Below are 18,662 nucleotides of genomic sequence, written 5' to 3' on the forward strand. Positions count from 1 at the left end.
AGATTGTACATATAGACCCTTCATTTATGCTTGCCTTCTTCCCTCCTACACAACTATCTATGAGTAAAATTACAAAGAAAATGGGAACCATTAAATCATGGCAACTCCCAGCCACCACCACCATCTGTAAGTTATCACCATTAATGATGGTTCGTCTGTGGGCTTCTGCAAAGACAGGCTGACCTTGGGACAGCTCCAGTGGTCAGAGGTAAGCACTGAGACATTGGTAGGGGCAAGAACTTGGACCTGAACTTGGATCCAGTCCACCTTGCCCACCCCCCGCCCCACCCCTGACACTTCGTGTTCTGTTTCCACCCGGGCAGGGATCTGTGTGGCTGACCCCTATGAGGTCACGGTGATGCAGGATTTCTTCATTGACCTGCGTCTACCCTACTCTGTTGTGCGCAATGAGCAGGTGGAGATCCGAGCTGTCCTCTACAACTACCGGGAGGCGGAAGAGCTCAAGGTGGGCCCCTGGTGCAATGGAAGCATGATGGGGGCTTGGAGAAGAGGGTCTGTGGCACATTCCCCTGACTTGATACTCTCTCTCCCCGGCAGGTGAGGGTGGAATTGCTCTACAATCCAGCCTTCTGTAGCCTGGCAACTGCCAAGAAGCGCCACCAGCAGACTCTAATCATCCCACCCAAGTCCTCGGTGCCCGTGCCTTATGTCATTGTGCCCCTGAAGGTCGGCCTCCATGAGGTGGAGGTCAAGGCTGCTGTCTATAACCGCTTCATCAGTGATGGTGTCAAGAAGACCCTGAAGGTCGTGGTGAGTCCTTGGGTTACCTGCTGCCCCTTGTCCCTCAGGAAAGGCTCCTGTTCTCCCTGTGCTGTCAACCCAGGTTAGAGACCCAGGCCAACCTTAGGAAATTCAGGAGTCCTGGAGGTTTGGAAGCAGGGCCGGGATTAGGGTGAGGCAAGTGAGGTATTCTCCTTGGGCACACAATTTTAGGGGGCACCCGAAAGCTCAAACAAAGATCAATAATATTTTTTTCATTAAAATATATTTTAATATCAAATATAACATTTTGTAACACATTTCAGCATAGGAGTTTTCTTTTGACTTTAATAATCTTGATGGGAATTCCCTGGCAGTCCAGTGATTGGGACTCGGCGCTTTCACTGCTGGGGCCCCGGGTTCGATCCCTGGTTAGGGAACTAAGATCTCATAAGCCGCAGGGTGCAGCCAAATAAATAAATAAATAAAATAAAAAGGTTTCTCTGTAGACACATGACAGCTCACATTGGGCCTTTGATTCTAATTAAGATAGCCCCTATTTTAATTGAGCACTTATGTGTCAGGCACTGTGTTAGTACTTATGTACATTCTTTCATTTATTTTTTCTTTTTCTCTTTTCTTTATTATTTATTCTTATTTATTTAAAATTTTTGTTTTACTTTTATATTATTTGTTTTATTTTTAGATTTTTATTTTTATTTTATTTAGCCCATTGAGAGGCATTTGGGTTAAAAACAGACTCTGGAGCCAGACTACCAGGTTCAAGCCCAAATTCTGTTCTACTCGCTGTGTGACCTTGGGCAAGTTACTTCACCTGTCTGTACCCCAGTTCCCCCATCTTTAAAATGGCACTGATAATAGCAGTGCCCACTCCAGTGGGTTGTTGTGAAGATTACATGAATTAACCCCAGGAAAGCAATCTTCTAGGCACATAGGAAGATTTCTAAAGATCTTGTTATTTCTTCATTAATTTATAATTTTATTATTAATTTGCACAACAGTGGGTATGAGGTAGATGTTTATATTACCTCCTTATAAGGAAGGAAGCTGAGGCACAGACAGATTAAGTAACTGACTTCCAGTCACACAGCTAAGGTCAGGTGGAGGCCATCATGCCTTGTGCTATAGTAATCCCAAGAACAGTGCCCTGCTGACTGTCTGTCCGTCTGCCCTTTTATTCACACGACTCCCCCTACCCCCAACACTGTCCAGCCAGAAGGAATGAGAGTCAACAAAACTGTGGCCGTTCGCACACTGGATCCAGAACATCTGGGCCAAAGTGAGTCAGCGAGGCAGAGGGGGTGAGGCCTGGGTGGTGATGCAGGGTGGGGTGGGAGGGGGCTGGTGCCATCGGGTGTCTCCCATTCACCCGGCAGAGGGAGTGCAGCGAGAGGAAATCAAAGCTGCCAATCTCAGTGACCAAGTCCCAGACACGGAGTCAGAGACCAAGATCCTCCTGCAAGGTGAGATGCCCTTGGCCCCAATCCCAGGGGACCCAGAATGGTGTTGCGGGGCCATGACTCCTGAGAAGGGAGCCCAGTTCCATCTAATCCCAGGAGTATTTAACCACTGTGTCTCCCACCTCCTCTTCAGCTAGAACCCCTCCTTAATCTGCTTTATAGAAGGCTCCAGGCAGTACTTAGTTCAGCAAATAGCTTTTGCTGATAAAGAGCGGTATAGTTCAAGAGCAGAAATTCTGGATTTAATTGCCTCGGATGGAGAACTGGGGCGAGAAGGGACAAGACGGAGCTGGAAAGGCACCTTGCAACTTGAGAGCTGTAAGGTTTTAGGAGGAGACCCTTGGTTTCCTCATCTGTGATAGGGGCGGAATAATAGTATTGATATCTAAGGGTTGTTGGGAGGATTAAATGAGATACTGTATGGTATTAGAACAGAGCCTAGCAAATAGCATTAAGCATGATAAAAGTATTCATGGTGGTTGTTCCTGGAATTATTTTACCACTGGTGTAACCAGAGGACCCAGGGACCGGAGTTGCCCTGTGAAGCGGAAGCCCACTCCCACCGCCCACAAATGCAGAGCCCCCTCTAGCCACTCCGCCGTGCATCATTTCCCTCACTCACATGCTCCCAGCTGTGTCCGTGACCCCTTGGGCCCTGGCTGGTCAGAGCCTGGAAACGCTGGGGGCAGCCCCAGACTTGAGTGCCATCCTCACGCCCGGCTGCAGGGACCCCAGTGGCCCAGATGACAGAGGACGCCATCAACGGGGAGCGACTGAAGCACCTCATCCAAACCCCCTCGGGCTGCGGAGAGCAGAACATGATCAGCATGACGCCCACGGTCATCGCGGTGCACTACCTAGACAACACCGAGCAGTGGGAGAAGTTCGGCCTGGAGAAGCGGCAGGAGGCCTTGGAGCTCATCAAGAAGGGTGTGCGCCCCACCCGCCCCTCGGAGCCGCCTCCACCCCTGAGACTCCACCTCTCTGAGACCCGCTCCTGTGAAAGCCCTCCACCCCTGGACCCTGCCCCTCTGAGCCCCTTCCACTCCTGAGACCCCGCCCACCTCGAGGCCCCGCCCCCTCCACTCCTGAGGCCCCGCCCATTCGAGGCCCCGCCCCTCCTCTGAGCCCACCCCCTCACCCCTCTCTGAGCCCCTCTCTGAGCTCCCTCCCCCGCTGAGGCCCCCTTGCCCCTGAGAACCCATTTTGAGAACCCTCCTCTCTCTGAATCCCCTCTCCTCCGAGAACTCCTTCCCCTTCTTCTCTCTGATCCTCCCACCTTCTCTGAGTCCCTCTCCGCTTTAAGCTCCCCTCCCTCCCATACACCCGTCCCCTGCCCAGAGCCTCCACCTTTCCTCTCTGGACCCCTGTCCCGCCCCTCACAGAATCTTTATCCTCTTTCTAAGCCCCTCCCCTTCCTGGCCTACCCACCCCAGCCGCCCCCTCCACTCAGCCTCTGGTGACGCTTCTCTCTTCCCTGCAGGGTACACCCAGCAGCTGGCCTACAGACAGCCCAGCTCGGCTTACGCCGCCTTCCTGAAACGGCCACCCAGCACCTGGTGAGTCTCCACCATCAGCTTGCCCATCCTCAGCCTTGCACCTCCCTGAGCAGGGCCTGGATCCCGGCCTGGGGTGGTCTAGGCGGGTCGCCACCCAGAATCAAGGTACCAGCCCGCTGTGTAACCTGCATGCAACGCTGGGTCCTGAGCTTTGGGAAGGGAACCTGGGCCAACCAGGCTAGGCCCTGCCTCTCTCTGCTCATTGGTTGGCTGGGATGCCAGTCTACGGATCCCAGAGACAATTGGCTCATGCTCTGTACCCACCCACCAGGCTGACAGCCTTCGTGGTCAAGGTCTTTGCACTGGCCTCCAACCTCATCGCCATCGACTCCCAGGTCCTCTGTGGGGCCGTCAAATGGCTGATCCTAGAGAAGCAGAAGCCTGATGGAGTCTTCCAGGAGGATGGGCCCGTGATACACCAAGAAATGATTGTAAGAGGCAGAGATTCGGGGCAGGCTGGGGGGAGAGGGGCACCTGAGCATCCCAGGACAGACTGGAGGAAGATCCCGCCATCCACCCACTGCCCAATTCACTGTGTGTGGGAACAGGGAAATGAGGGAACTGAAAGTGTCATTCCTCCCTTGCAAAAACCAGAGACCTGCAGGATCTGGTGCAAAATGAAATTCCCCTGGCTCCCCATTGCTCTTAAACACAGAACTCAGAGCCGTGGCCCTAAAAGTGTGGTCCCCAGGCCAGCAGCGTCAGCACTACCTGCAAACTTGTTAGAAACGCAAAATGTCAGAAATTCTCAGGCTGCACTCCAGATGCACTGAATCAGAAACTTTAGGGGCGACGCCTAGGAATCTGAGTTTTAACACCCTCCCCCCACCACCCCCACCAGGTGTGCTTAAGTTGGAGAATTGATGCCTTAGCCTGACCTTTCAGGCTTCCAGCCTCATAGCCTTACCTCCTTCTTTCCACACTCCGTCTGTACTGCTGGGAGCCTTGCTCTATACAGACACAGGGCCTTTGCACATGCTGTTCCTGCTGCCTGACATGCTAACCCCTGCCCTCTTTGAGACTTTACTCTTACTCACTGTTCAGATTGTGGTTCCAGCTGCCATTGCTCAGGGACACTTATCCATGACTGAGTCACCCTCCCACTATCCATTCTCAATGCCACATCCACTTCTCCCGTGCAGCACTCATCAGTTTGTAATTATATATTTGTTGATGAGCTGGTTGGTTTCCTATCTGTCTCCCCTACCAGATGGGGAGTTCCATGAGGGCTGGGGCCGGAGTCTGGTTTTCATCCAACATCTCGACCACAGCATCAGCGACATTTGCAGAATGAATAAATGAATGAATGAATACCAAAGAGCTTGACCCTCCTGGGGAGGAACCTGGGAAGAGACCCAGCCCTGCCTTGACCGGCTGATCCTACAGGGGGGGGTTGGTTGGCGTGTGGGAACACACTGGTGACCCTATCCTTGTTTCCTGCTTCTCCTCTAGGGTGGCTTCAAGAATCCCGAGGAGAAAGACGTGTCCCTCACGGCGTTTGTTCTCATCGCGCTGCAGGAGGCTAAAGACATTTGCGACGCACAGGTCAACGTAAGTGTCCCCTGCTCTCTCCCTTCTTCCTCTCCCCCACTCAGGACACATCCACCTGGGAGGGTGAGGTGTTGCTTTCCAGCCATTTCCAGTCCTCCCAGTGTGGTAACAACCACCACAGCGGCCATAAGAGTATCTAACTAAGATAAATCATCTAAGAGTGTGACAAGTTTAAGTCCTGTAATCCTTGTAACAGCCCAAGAGGTAGGCTACTCTTATTATCCCCAGTTTACAGAAGAGAAAACTGAGGCACAGAGAAATCAAAGATCGGGTCCTTTCTGCCTGCTTTACCATTGTCAGAGAGTTGTAGCCAGTTTCAACAAAAGCCCCTTCAGCTTGCTTTCCACAACACTCCTACATCTGTATCCTTGCTGCTTCCCTAAAGAAAACTCAGGACACAGAGCTAAAAGGGGAGTGGGAGCGGAATCCTCAAGATTATTACCTTAGTCTGAGGGATCTTTCAGGAGATTTTTAAAGGGGTCCATGACCCCAAAAGGAAAAGCATTAAAAATGTTGGCTCATTGCTATCCCCTTTTCCTCTAGTTTTGGTTCTGAAGCAGAGAAGCTTAGAAAGACAGGCTCCTGAGAATCTGTAATCACTCCATCTGCTTTGCCCTGGGGTTTTGAGAGTGGGTTGTTTGACTTTTAGTTACCCTAGTGGGGAACCTCAGGATCTCCCCTTCAGCCAGCTGCTTCTCCCTCTTCAGAACCCCAGAAAAGAGGTGGAGGGGAGGGGGCTGTTACCTTTTATGCCCAAGAGGGACCTAGGTCTTCCTGGTTCCAACCTTGAAGATTTGAGAGAAATTATAGCAGAAAAGAGCACTAGAACTGTGGGGTCAGACAAAACTGACCTCAAATCCTGACTCTCAGGCACTTCCCCTTGCTGGGCCTCAGTGTGTGCATCTGTAAAATGGGTATAATAATCTTTGTGGGTTTTTTTTAGGACTCTCTGAGTTGTCCTAGATGTCACACATGTGTCCTAGTTATCATACGTGTGACCTAGATCGTACAAAAATAGATGGGAAATTTATTTTAGGGGTCTAAGAATTTATCGAATTCAAAGATGAAAGTAGGGACTTCCTTGGTAGTCCAGTGGTTAAGGTCCGATCCCTGGTTGGGGAACTAAGATCCCACATGCCTGTGCAGCCAAAAAAAAGAAAAATGAAAATAGCCTCAGGGACTCTGCCAGGATGCTTTGTTCTTCGTGTTCTCACATGTCTTTCATTCCCTTCTTGCCCAATAATTCAACTTTTCCCTGCCATCCAGCCTGCCTGGCAGAACATGGCTGTCTTCCTTGGGGAAATAGTCAGACCAAGGCTACAGCTCAGGTTCCCAGTGAAGGATTCTGATTGGCTCAGCTTGGGTCAGGGATTCACCCCTGGACCAATCAGGTGAGGCCAGGAAGTAGGTCTTAGTGGGCAAATATGGCTGCTTCCACTGTGGCCACGTGAATGAAAGGGAGGAGGTATTCTTACAACAATCAAGGACAGATGTAGGAGGGATAGCTGGGCAGGCAAAAGGATTGTTTCTTCTACAACACAGCATGAAGTATGGCATAGGCTATGGAACCAGACTGCTGGCATTTAAATCAACAGGGTGCTGACCAGCTTGTGGAAGCCAGTTGTTAAATTTCCAGGACTTTGCAAGCTGGTTGTTAAACACAATCATTGTTAAAAATTAAATTGTATAAACTTACAGTTAAACTGCAAACATTAAACACTAAAAACACAGGTAATAAACACTTAAAATGTATCACTTCCTAAATATTTTGCTACCTTTTATCATTATCCTCTTGAGGTTATTTATGTCTATTGTATCTGTATGGTGGAAATATTATATGATGTTGTGTTACTGCCCATCTCTTCCCAAATCTACATTCAGTGATGCCACATTGCTAGGTTGAAATCAGCCATGGTAGTATTGACACCATGGAAATCAGCGAACACTTCAAATCATGTCTTCCCCCGATCCCCATCTTTCTGAGTCACAGTATTTTTATCTGCGCAGTAGGATAATGATGAAAATAGTACCTGTCTCATAGGATTTTATGAGATTAAATGAGCGGATATATGACTGGGACATAGTAAGGGCTAGCTGTGATGATGATAGTGATTGGATAAGAGGTGTTCCCTTGGTGTGCTGAATCTGCCTCATACTAGCTCACGAGTGCCTTTTTGGGGGCATCTCTTCCCCACTCCATGTTCAGGGACATCACATTAGTAGCTTGAAATTGACCATTGTGGAAGTTTTTACACCACAGTAATTGGCAATCTATAAACTAGCAACCCCTCTACCCACCCACCCCCCAATCCCATACCTCCACTGGAGAGCTGGTTGTTAAACATTTACTAGCACACCACGGGGTATATAAACTCCCCCGCCCCACCCCCCACCCCAGCACAGAGTAGGTACTCAGCAACAAAGCAGCTCACAATGGGAAACCCTCAAAAATAGACAGATCCAAGACAGATAGGTCCCAAGGACAGAAACCACCTGGTGCCCAGGAAGTGATGCTTATGTGATCCTTACCAGTTCTCTGTGGCAGCAACGCCCACCTGACCAGGGTACCTAATCCTCTTTCACAGAGCCTGGGGCGGAGCATCACTAAGGCAGGAGACTTCCTTGAAGACCACTACCTAGAGTTGCGAAGACCATACACTGTGGCCATTGCTGGCTACGCCCTGGCTCTGTTGGGCAAGCTGGAGAATGACCTCCTCAACAAATTTCTGAACACAGCCACAGGTGAGGGGCAGCCTGGAGGGGTAAAGAGGGATGCATGGCTGGGGTTTGAGGGTGGCCCTCTCAAGCTGGGATGCATGGCTCTAAGCTGCACTGGGATGGATGACTCTATGGTGTGAAAATTTCTCAATGTAAGCCACACAAGAAGGTTCCTTGCACAATTCATTCAACAATGTTGAATGTTGTGTGTTGAGCACTTGCTATGACACAGCAGTGAGGTATCATTAAGAACACGGGCTCTGACATCAGACAGATCTAAATTGAAATCCCACCCTGCCACTTTCTCACTGTCTGACCTTGTACAGGTTGCTTAACCTCTCTGGACTTTAGTTTCCTCATCTTAAAATGATACCTATGTCATAGGGTGGTTGTAAAGATTAAATGAATAATGCAAGTAGAAAAGGGTCTAGCATATGGTAAGAGCTCTATCACTGATAACATGTTGCCTTTAATATTGTTAATAATATTATCATTATCTCGAGGGTAGTTAGGATTCAGTAAGATAATGCCATAGGGAATTCAGCACAGTGATGACACTGTATCAAGTTTGCACTCACCGATAATAACGTACCTCAAGTAACATAGTGTAACATATACTAAAGTGGCTTAACACAACAAAAGTTTGTTGTTGGTGAACAGCTCTCCTCCATACAGTGATGCAGGGATCCAGGCCTCTATCTTTTCCAGGCTCTGCCACTCTGGGGCCTCAGAACACATCCCATCCAAGCTGAAGGGGAAGTAGGAAGACTGTGCAAGGGAGGTGGACCAGACACGGAAGGGGCCCCATCATTGCCGTGCACATTCCATTGGCCAGAGCTCAGTCATGTGGCCATACCTACCTGCAAAGGCATCTGGGAGATGTAGTCCAACTGTGTACCCAGGAAGAGGAGGGTATGGTTCTTAGTGACAGTCTCTGCCATTGTTAATTTCTTAGGCACTTGGGACACCACAGTGAACACAGCACAGCCCCTGCCATTATGGCCTCGCACTCCAATTGAAGAAAGAAATGAGTTAATAGATTACTGTAGAGCGTCATAGTGCTGGGACAGGAGAAGCACAGGATGCTTTGAGAGACAGGAGGAAGAAGAGCCTCACCCAGTCTTGGGGTGCCATTGAAGCTGAATTGTACAGGGTGGGTAGGAACTAACCAGGAGTAGATAGAGAAAAGGTGCTCCAAGTCAAGGGAACAGAATACGCAAAGGCTCAGAGGTAAGAATGAGCATGGCAAGTTTAGGGAATCTCCTGCAGTGGGGCTGCAGTTCAGAATTCAGATGGAGAAGTGAAGGTTAATGAGGGAAGAGGATGAGGCAGGAGCCAGCAGACTGAAGACCTTGAATGTGGGCCAGGACACCTGAACACCAAGAGGTCTAGTATGAGTCTTTTTTCTGAACTTTCTCTGAGCTATTTACAGGCTGGACAGAGCAGTGAGCATTGGGGGGTGGGGGTTCTCCCTGCAGAAAGGAACCGCTGGGAGGAGCGTGGCCAGAAGCTCTACAATGTGGAAGCCACATCCTACGCCCTCTTGGCTCTGCTGGTGCTCAAAGACTTTGACACTGTGCCTCCTGTTGTGCGCTGGCTCAATGAGCAGAGATACTACGGAGGTGGTTACGGCTCCACGCAGGCAAGTAGCCTCACACCCCCAGGCACCTGCATCCCAACCTCCTATGGCCTCCCATTAGCTTTCTGGAGAGGACACTGAGACCAAGAGAGGCAGTGCTTCTGTCCCATGAGCCAGGATGATTGGGATGAAGTTGAGAAATCTTTTTTTTTTTTTAATTGAAAACCCATCTATGGATTCTAGACAACATTCTGGATGCCCCAAGCTGTGTTCTGAGCCTCCTTTTCCATCCTGGTGTCTAGATCATGTTCTCAGGGCCCAGGTTCAGGTGTGAGCCTCTCTCTCCCCCAGTGGGTTCTACACCATGTTCCCAATTCCACCAGGTTCCCATCTTATCCTGTCTCACTGGTGGGTTCTAGATCATGTTTGTTTCACCAGGCCCCCAATGTTACCCTGTCTCACTGGTGGGTTCTAGACCAGGTTCTTAATGATTCTAGGCCATTATCCAAGCCTTTCTCTCCCACTGGTGGGCTCTAGGCCATGTTCTCAGTTCCATCAAGCTCTCAGTGTTACCACATCTTACTGTGAGTTTTAGACCAGGTTCTCAGTTATTCTAGTCCCTAATGGGTTCTAGACCATGGGTTCAGTAACCTCAAACTCCAGCAACCTCAGATTCCAGTTTAACCCTTTTTCTTTCTGATGGGCTCTCAATCACATTCTCAGTGTCAATTTTGGGTTCTAGATCAGATGCTTAGTGTTCCCAGATTCCAATTTTATTCTTTTTTTCATGAGTGGGTTCTAGACACATTCTCAGCACCTCTAAACTCTTGTCTTAGACTCTCTCCTCTGGATGGGTCTAGACCACCTTCTCAGTGTGGCTAGACTTTCAGTCTTATGTCTATACTTTCTGGTGGATTCTAGACATGTTCCCAGTGTCTCCAAGTTCTGGTCTGAACCTCTCTCACTCAGAGAGTTCTAGGACATGTCCTCGGTATCCAGCAACCCCCAGTCGTATTCTCACCCTCTCTGGTGGGTTCTAGGTCACAGCCTCAGTGCCCCAAGTCTGATCTGAGTCTCTTCATCCTTCAGTGGATTTCTCAGTCGCCCAGATTCACCCTCTTTCTCTGTCATGGGCAACAGGCCACTTTCATGGTGTTCCAAGCCTTGGCCCAGTACCAGAAAGATGTCCCTGATCACAAGGAGCTGAACCTGGATGTGTCCATCCAACTACCCAGCCGCAACTCTCTGATCAGGCATCGTATCGTCTGGGAATCTGCTAGCCTCCTGCGCTCAGAAGAGGTATAGCCACCCGGCCAAACCCTCCTCACTTTCATCCTCCATGCCAGTCAGAGTTTGCCAGGAGGCAGGAGGGAGGGCAGATGACCAACACAGCCAGGGGAAGGCTTGGTTCCCAATGCTCTCTCTTCTCTCTCCCCACTCCCCACAGACCAAGGAAAATGAGGATTTCACATTAACAGCTCAAGGGAAAGGACAGGGCACCTTGTCGGTAAGGAACAGGAACCCACACCTTCTTGGCCCACCACTTTCTCTAGGCTCCTCTGCCCTAAAGGCACCCTCTCCTTCCCAAGTCAAGTGGGCTGACACCTTGTCTCCCCTCCCATCTCGCCAGGTGGTGACCGTGTACCACGCCAAACTCAAAGGCAAAGTCACCTGCAAAAAGTTTGACCTCCGGGTTTCCATACGTCCAGCCCCCGAACCAGGTAAAAGGAGTACAGACCCTATCTGTCACCCTTCCACCACCCCCATTCTAATGTCTCCCTCCCTCTTGGATCAGAACCCAGGAAACCCCCTCCCCCATCCTTCTGTCTTCTGTGTTTCTAGTCAAGAAGCCTCAGGACGCCAAAGGCTCCATGATCCTTGACATCTGTACGAGGTAAGAGATGGGTCACTGGGGTCCATCTGGGCCATCCCTCTGTCTCTAGCAAGACTTCTTACAAATAATAACTGTGATGCTTAATGCTTTCTGAGAGTGTATTGTGCATCTAGTCCTGTGCTAAATACCCACAAGGAGACAGCAAGCAGTCTTCACTTTGCATGACAGTGCGAGACTAGCAATGACAATGTAAGCTGAGTCTGTACAAAGTCATCTTAATCAGCCATGAAATTACAATTGTTCCATGACCTTTATTTTATTTTTTTTTTAACTTCTTTATTGGAGTATAATTGCTTTACAGTGGTGTGTTAGTTTCTGCTTTATAACAAAGTGAATCAGTTATACATATACATATGTCCCCATATCTCTTCCCTCTTACGTCTCCCTCCCTCCCACCCTCCCTATCCCACCCCTCTAGGTGGTCACAAAGCACCGAGCTGATCTCCCTGTGCTATGCGGCTGCTTCCCACTAGCTATCTATTTTATATTTGGTAGCGTATATGTCTATGCCACTCTCTCACTTTGTCCCAGCTTACCCTTCCCCCTCCCTGTATCCTCAAGTCCATTCTCTAGTAGGTCTGTGTCTTTATTCCCGTCTTGCCCCTAGGTTCTTCATGACCTTTTTTTTTTTTTTTTTTAGGTTCCATATATATGTGTTAGCATACGGTATTTGTTTTTCTCTTTCTGACTTACTTCACTCTGTATGACAGACTCTAGGTCCATCCACCTCACTACAAATAACTCAATTTCATTTCTTTTTATGGCTGAGTAATATTCCATTATATATATGTGCCACATCTTCTTTATCCATTCATCTGTTGATGGACACTTAGGTTGCTTCCGTGTCCTGGCTATTGTAAATAGAGCTGCAATGAACATTGTGGTACATGACTCTTTTTGAATTATGGTGTTCCATGACCTTTAAAAATTTTAGTCACAACATCAAAAACTCTCACACTCCCCGTTTTAAAGGTCCGGAGAAACGAAAGTATAGTAAGATGAGTATTTGTTGAGTACACTGTAATTTAAAACATTAGAGCACTGAGACAACAATTGGTTGGGTTTCTTTCTCCCTCCTTTGTAAAACACTTATCCAAAGCACTGTGGTTGGGACAGTGTCTCCTCTTTTCTCTTTGTATAACTTATGAGATAAAGCAAGCATCTTTTCGTGCCATAGTGAATTGTCATGTTCCCTTCTAAGTTTGGGTCAACTTCCAACATTTCATTCTTGGAGCTTTCAATGTCATCAGATATCCAAGAGACTCTTTAATGTGATGGTTTTTGCTGGTGTCCCTTCCTCTGGGACATCCACATCCTTTTTGTCACAACCACTTTCCTCATTTATGTTGATCAGTTTGCCTCACTAAGTTCCCCTGGCCACACAGCTAGTCTTGCAAATGGCAGCGGGGTCAACCTCCCCATGGTCTGCTATTTTTTCTCTAACTCCATTTATGTTCTACTCAAATTTTACTTCCAGTGTTATAACTCTTCATTTCATGGCTGTGCTTCCATCTTTGTTGGCCAATTCCCTCTTTCAGTGATCCATTTTTGTAAAATGTCACACAGGTTTTTTCCACTGTGAGAGAAAGGAGTAACACGACTCACACCTTGCTGTCTGTGTGTGAACTGAATAATGGATGCTCAGTGACCCAACAGACTCTGAAAGAAGGGATGTGATTGGTCATTGGTTGTGAGGTGCATCTGTTATTTATGAAGTGATTGGTGGAGTGAAGAGCTAGCAACAAGATTTGTACTTTATGCCATTACTCACGATTAATATACCGTGGTACTGAGATCTGAACCATGGTGCTGAGGGACTGGTGCCATTGAACTAGACCATGGTAACGGAATCATGCAAAGTGAGACATGCCCATATTCTTATATCTTCATTCTCTAGAACTAAGGCAGGGAGAGGTTAAGTAACTCATCAAATGTTACAAAGAGCTGGGATTTAAACCCAGGCAGTTGGGCTCCAGAACCTGAGCAATTAATCACCTTGATCATTATGCTACATTTTCTGTATTCCCCTTGGGGGAATGTTTCCTAAAATCGAACCTCACTCTATGCTGCTATGTGGGAACTAGAGGCCTCAGTCCCTGATATGACCCCCTTGTTCAAGCAGTGACCCCACCTTAGGGCCCAACCCCTCTCCCCCTGCCCCATCCAGGTACCTGGGAGACCAGGATGTCACTATGTCAATCCTGGATATATCCATGATGACTGGCTTCTCTCCTGATATTGATGACCTCAAACTGGTATGAAGGTCTTGGGCTCGGGGGCTGGGATCCATGGGAAGGAGCCCAGGGTCTGGAAGAAGCTGGAGGGAGGGAAGGGGATGCAGGAGGGATTTTCACAAGCCCCACCCTTCCCCAGCTGAGCACTGGTGTCGACAGATACATCTCTAAGTATGAGCTGAACAAAGACTCCACAAAGAATACCCTCATCATCTACCTGGACAAGGTAAGGCTTCCATTGGGATCTTGACCCCTACCTGGCTGGCCTTTCCTTCTCCGTTGGCCTTGTCTCCAGGTCAGGCCAGCCCCAGCCTAGGGGAGACAGGGTCTGGGCTGCTGGTGTGGGAGGAAAGGGCATGTAAAAAAGGTCAGCCCACCTTCTAGAAGCATCTCACCTTTTTTTTTTTTTTAATTTATTTATCTTATTTATTTTTGACTGCATTGGGTCTTCATTGCTGCACGCGGGCTTTCTCTCATTGCGGTGAGCAGGGGCTACTCTTCGTTGTGGTGCGCAGGCTTCTCATGGCGGTGGCTTCTCTCGTTGCGGAGCACGGGCTCTAGGCGCACGGGCTTCAGTAGTTGTGGTGCACGGGCTCAGTAGTTGTGGCTCGTGGGCTCTAGAGCGCAGGCTCAGTAGTTGTGGCACACAGGCTTAGTTGCTCGGCGGCATGTGAGATCTTCCCAGACCAGGGATCAAACCCGTGTCCTCTGCATTGGCAGGCGGATTCTTAACCACTGCGCCACCAGGGAAGTCTGGATCTCACCTTCTGACCACTCATGTTCCAACCTCATTTTTCACTTGCTCCCTCCAGCCTCTTCTCATCAGAGTCTTAAACAACCATTGAAAAAAACCACCTTGGTTAAAAAAAAAAAGTGCTCAGTGGAGAAAAAGGACTTCCCTTGCTCCCAACCCCCTAGCATTTCTCTCTTCTCTTATTTTCTCTCCATCTAGCCTTCTCTTGCTGTCTTTATCTTGAACATGATTCCTTCTCTTTCCTGCTTATTTCTTCCCCTTCTCCTATCCTCATATCTTTCCTGCCAACTCCCTGTACCCTCACCCCACATTAGTCAGCATAAGCAACACTAGCTACTATAATAAAACCCCTAAGAATATGGGGGTCTCAACACAAGAGACTTGTATGTCTCACTCGTGTAAAGTCCAGCTGGTATGGGAGGTAAGGAAGGGGACTTCTACTCCATGTGGTCACTCAGGGATCCACGTACCTTCCATCTCGTAGTTCTGTAATCCCTAGGATTTTGGACTCCTCTGCTGGATCCATCCTTTCTAGAAGAAAACAGGGTTGTGCATGAGATGGGTTTTTTAATGGGTTTTGTTTTGTTTGTTTGTATTTTAATTTTTGTACCTTAAAATTTTTATATAATTTCAACCTTACAGACAAATTTCAGAGCACAATAGAGAAGTTCCATATAACCTTTACCCAAATTCACTAATTGTTAGCATTTTCCTCCAAATATACATGATGCCTATGTATATGTACATATATATGTATATGTTTCCTTCCTTCATCTCTCCCTTCTTCCCTTTCTTTTTTCTTTCTTCCTTTCTCTTTATTTTTTGCAGCTTTATTGAGATTTAACTGACATGTAACATTGTGTAGGTTTAAGATGTACAGTGTACTGATTTGATATGTGTATATATTGGGAAATAATTACCAAAATAAGGTTAGTTACATCCATGCCCTCACAGAGTTATAAAGTGTGTGTGTGTGTATGTGTGTGTGTGTTAAGAACTTTTAAGATCTAATCTTTTAGCAACTTTCAAATGTCTATTGCAGTCTTGTTAACCATGGAATGTTTTTAAGGATATAGATAGTAATCCTTGGCCAGAACTCAATCACATGGCCGCATGGAACTGAAAACATGCCGAGAAGTGTAATCTAGCCGTGAGCCGTGGAGAAAAAAAAATGGATTTGATGAACTGCTCATTAATCTTTTGGCAAAGATTCCTGCTCCCCCCCATCTATCCCCACCCATATCCCTCCTTGATCCCTCAGTTTCTCCACCACTGCTCCAACCCCCAGACCCCATGCTGGGCTTCCTCCCATGTCACCCCCTTGACCAACCTCCTCCTTCTTTCCAGGTCTCACACACCCTGGAGGACTGTCTAGCCTTCAAAGTTCACCAGTACTTTAATGTGGGGCTTATACAGCCTGGGGCAGTCAAGGTGTACTCTTATTACAACCTGGGTGAGCAGCTGTCCTAGGGCCTGGGGTCCCAGGGATCTGGGAGTTAGGAGTCTAGGGGTCCCAGGAATCCAGGAGTTAGGAGTCTGGGGGTCCCAGGGATCTAGGAGTGAGGAGTCTGGGGGTTCTGGGAATCCAGGAGTTAGGAGTCTGGTGGTCCTGGAGATATGGGAGTTAGGGGTCTGAGGGCCCCAGGGTTGGGGACCTGGCCTCAGCAGGTCTGATGGACTGAAGTTGGGAAACTGAGCCCCCGCCAGGTGTGGTCTCTGGGGTGGAGGCCCTAGCCCTCCCCATCTCCTCTGCCCACAGATGAAGCTTGCACCCGGTTCTACCACCCGGAGAAGGAGGACGGGATGCTGGACAAACTCTGCCACAAAGATACATGCCGCTGTGCTGAGGGTGGGTGCGCAGGCGCCAGGAGGGGTGGCCACGCCCACTGGACCCCTGATCCCACGGGGTGGGGGCGGTGACTCAGGAGGGCTGGGCGTACCCGTGGGTGATAGGCCCTGAACGAGAAGCGGGACTTAGACCGTGTCCCCCGCCCACGCACCCACCCACCCCACAGAGAACTGCTTCATGCACACGGAGGAGGAGGTCACCCTGGAGGACCGGCTGGACAGGGCCTGCGAGCCGGGCGTGGACTATGGTGAGTCTGGCGGGGGGGGGACGGGGGGGGGGGGGTGGGGCGGCGCGCGCATGCGTGCTTGTGTGTGAGCGGAGGCGCGCCGGCGTGTGTGGTCATGGCTACGTGCGGCTGTGGTTGTGTGTGTGATGTGTTGTGAGGGGCTCTGATTGCACGGGGAACCGTGGTCATGAGTGGGATGGTACGTGGGCGTGTGTGAGAGGGGTGGTTGTGAGTGATGTGGGTGTGTGCATGGCTGTGGGGAGCCGCAGTTGTCTGAGACGGTGCTTGTGGGTCCCAGTGGATAGGAGCAGCTGTCGTTGTGCCTGTGACTGTCGTTGTGGACGGCTGTGATTGTGTGCATGGCTGTGAGTGTGGCTGGCTGTGTTACTGCGGTGGGGGGCGGGCAGGGGGCTTGAGCCTGCCTGGCTGTGGTCCTGCCCGTATCGGCTTGGGAGGAGCCGGGTGACGGCGCCCCACAGACAACCCTCCCAGGACCCACGCTGCCTTCTTTCCCCCGCCCACAGTGTACAAGATCAAACTTCTCAAGAAGGAGCTGTCGGATGACTTTGACGATTACATCATGGTCATCGAGCAGATCATCAAATCAGGTCAGCCCTGTGTCTGCTGTCTTTCTGCCTCCCCCTCCCCCGTGTTCGCCCCTCCCCCCAGCTCAGCTTCCCTCTCCCTCCCCTTCAGGCTCCGATGAGGTGCAAGTTCAACAGGAGCGTAGGTTCATCAGCCACATCAAGTGCAGAGAAGCCCTCAAACTGAAGGAGGGGGCCCGCTACCTCGTGTGGGGCATCTCCTCGGACCTGTGGGGAGAGAAACCCAAGTGAGTGCCCGCCCCGCGCCTGCGCGTGGCCACCTCCTCCCGCCCTTCCCCTCCCCCTCCCCCTCCCCCTCCTGACCTGTCTCTCTTCCCCCAGGATCAGCTACATCATCGGGAAGGACACCTGGGTGGAGCTGTGGCCTGATGCGGATGAATGCCAAGACGAGGAGAACCAGAAACACTGCCAGGACCTGGCCAACTTCACCGAAAACATGGTTGTCTTTGGCTGCCCCAACTAATCCCGCTCCCGTTGTCCAGCCAATAAAGGTCCAGTTCTATTTCACAAGTCTCCCAAAGTCTGGAGCTCTTTGAGAGGGGGAGAGAGGCAGCTGTGATCCCCCGCTGCCTCACCTGCAGCTCAGCTCCATCCTACAGGAACTTCCTGTAGTTCACCTGCAAGTTCGCAGGCTTCCTCACCTACAGCGCGTGTGCCTGCCTCGCCTGCACCTAGCCGGAAGTGCACCTGCATCTCCCCCTGAATCTCAGCTGCACCTCAGCTCCATCCGTACCTGAATTTTCATTTGCATCCTCACCAGCAGCTCGCTGCCCCTTCACCTGAGTTCTCACCACCTTCCTTACCTGCCTCTTTATTGCATCCTCACCTGAACTCTTACCAGGATCTCATCTGGATCTTTACCTGCACACTCAACCTGCACACTCGCCTGTATTTTCTGCATCTTCACCTGCTTCCCCCACCTACATCTTTATCTGTAAACTTACCTTTATCTTTACAAACATTCTTACCTATACTCTCACCTGTCTTTCCACTTGCATCCTCACCTGTGTTTTCTCTGCATCTTCATGAGGATGAGGACCTGCATCTTTACCTACATTCTTCTCTGGATCTCTTCGTGTGTTCTTACCAGCATCCTCATCTACATCCTCACCTGCGTATTTACCTGCCTTCTCACTTGCACCTTCCCCTGCGTCTTCACCTATGTCTTCACCAGCATCAGAACTCTCCAGTCCTCCTCTGCCTTCTCACCTTCATGCTCACCTGCATCCTTACCTGCCATCCTCACCCGTTCTCATCTTCATCCCATTTGCTCTCATCCGCAGCTCACTTTGACTCCATTTCCCATCTCACGCATCCCATTTGCATCCTCTAGACTCACCTCACCCTCCAGGTCACCACTTTGTAGATGGGCCTGAACAGATTGGTAGGATTGTGTGAGGCGGCTGGGCCGGGAGGGGGCGGTAAAGGTCAGGCAGGATGATGTTTCCAGCTGGAGCCCTGAGGGACCAAGCCAGAGATGTGACTCGTATCT

The 18,662-nt window shown here is 49.7% G+C and overlaps 1 protein-coding gene across 1 annotated transcript in view; it reads left to right on the forward strand.

The window, feature by feature from the left end:
- Nucleotides 1-17,680, forward strand: part of C3 (complement C3) — a 35,271-nt gene extending 17,591 nt beyond the window's left edge. The window contains exons 20-41 of the mRNA XM_059918620.1: nt 324-466; nt 559-771; nt 1,954-2,020; nt 2,118-2,204; nt 2,928-3,131; nt 3,685-3,760; nt 4,032-4,191; nt 5,213-5,311; nt 7,897-8,053; nt 9,508-9,671; nt 10,749-10,907; nt 11,056-11,115; nt 11,239-11,329; nt 11,451-11,502; nt 13,670-13,757; nt 13,876-13,962; nt 15,838-15,943; nt 16,250-16,339; nt 16,506-16,586; nt 17,090-17,173; nt 17,262-17,397; nt 17,492-17,680. Of these exons, the coding sequence (XP_059774603.1) occupies nt 324-466; nt 559-771; nt 1,954-2,020; nt 2,118-2,204; nt 2,928-3,131; nt 3,685-3,760; nt 4,032-4,191; nt 5,213-5,311; nt 7,897-8,053; nt 9,508-9,671; nt 10,749-10,907; nt 11,056-11,115; nt 11,239-11,329; nt 11,451-11,502; nt 13,670-13,757; nt 13,876-13,962; nt 15,838-15,943; nt 16,250-16,339; nt 16,506-16,586; nt 17,090-17,173; nt 17,262-17,397; nt 17,492-17,633 (2,546 nt within the window). The 3' untranslated portion in view covers nt 17,634-17,680. The remainder of the gene's footprint in view (nt 1-323; nt 467-558; nt 772-1,953; nt 2,021-2,117; nt 2,205-2,927; nt 3,132-3,684; nt 3,761-4,031; nt 4,192-5,212; nt 5,312-7,896; nt 8,054-9,507; nt 9,672-10,748; nt 10,908-11,055; nt 11,116-11,238; nt 11,330-11,450; nt 11,503-13,669; nt 13,758-13,875; nt 13,963-15,837; nt 15,944-16,249; nt 16,340-16,505; nt 16,587-17,089; nt 17,174-17,261; nt 17,398-17,491) is intronic.
- The last annotated feature ends 982 nt before the right edge of the window (nt 17,681-18,662 follow it).

The sequence above is a fragment of the Balaenoptera ricei genome, chromosome 3 (genome assembly GCF_028023285.1).
Source record: "Balaenoptera ricei isolate mBalRic1 chromosome 3, mBalRic1.hap2, whole genome shotgun sequence".
Taxonomy (NCBI): domain Eukaryota; kingdom Metazoa; phylum Chordata; class Mammalia; order Artiodactyla; family Balaenopteridae; genus Balaenoptera; species Balaenoptera ricei.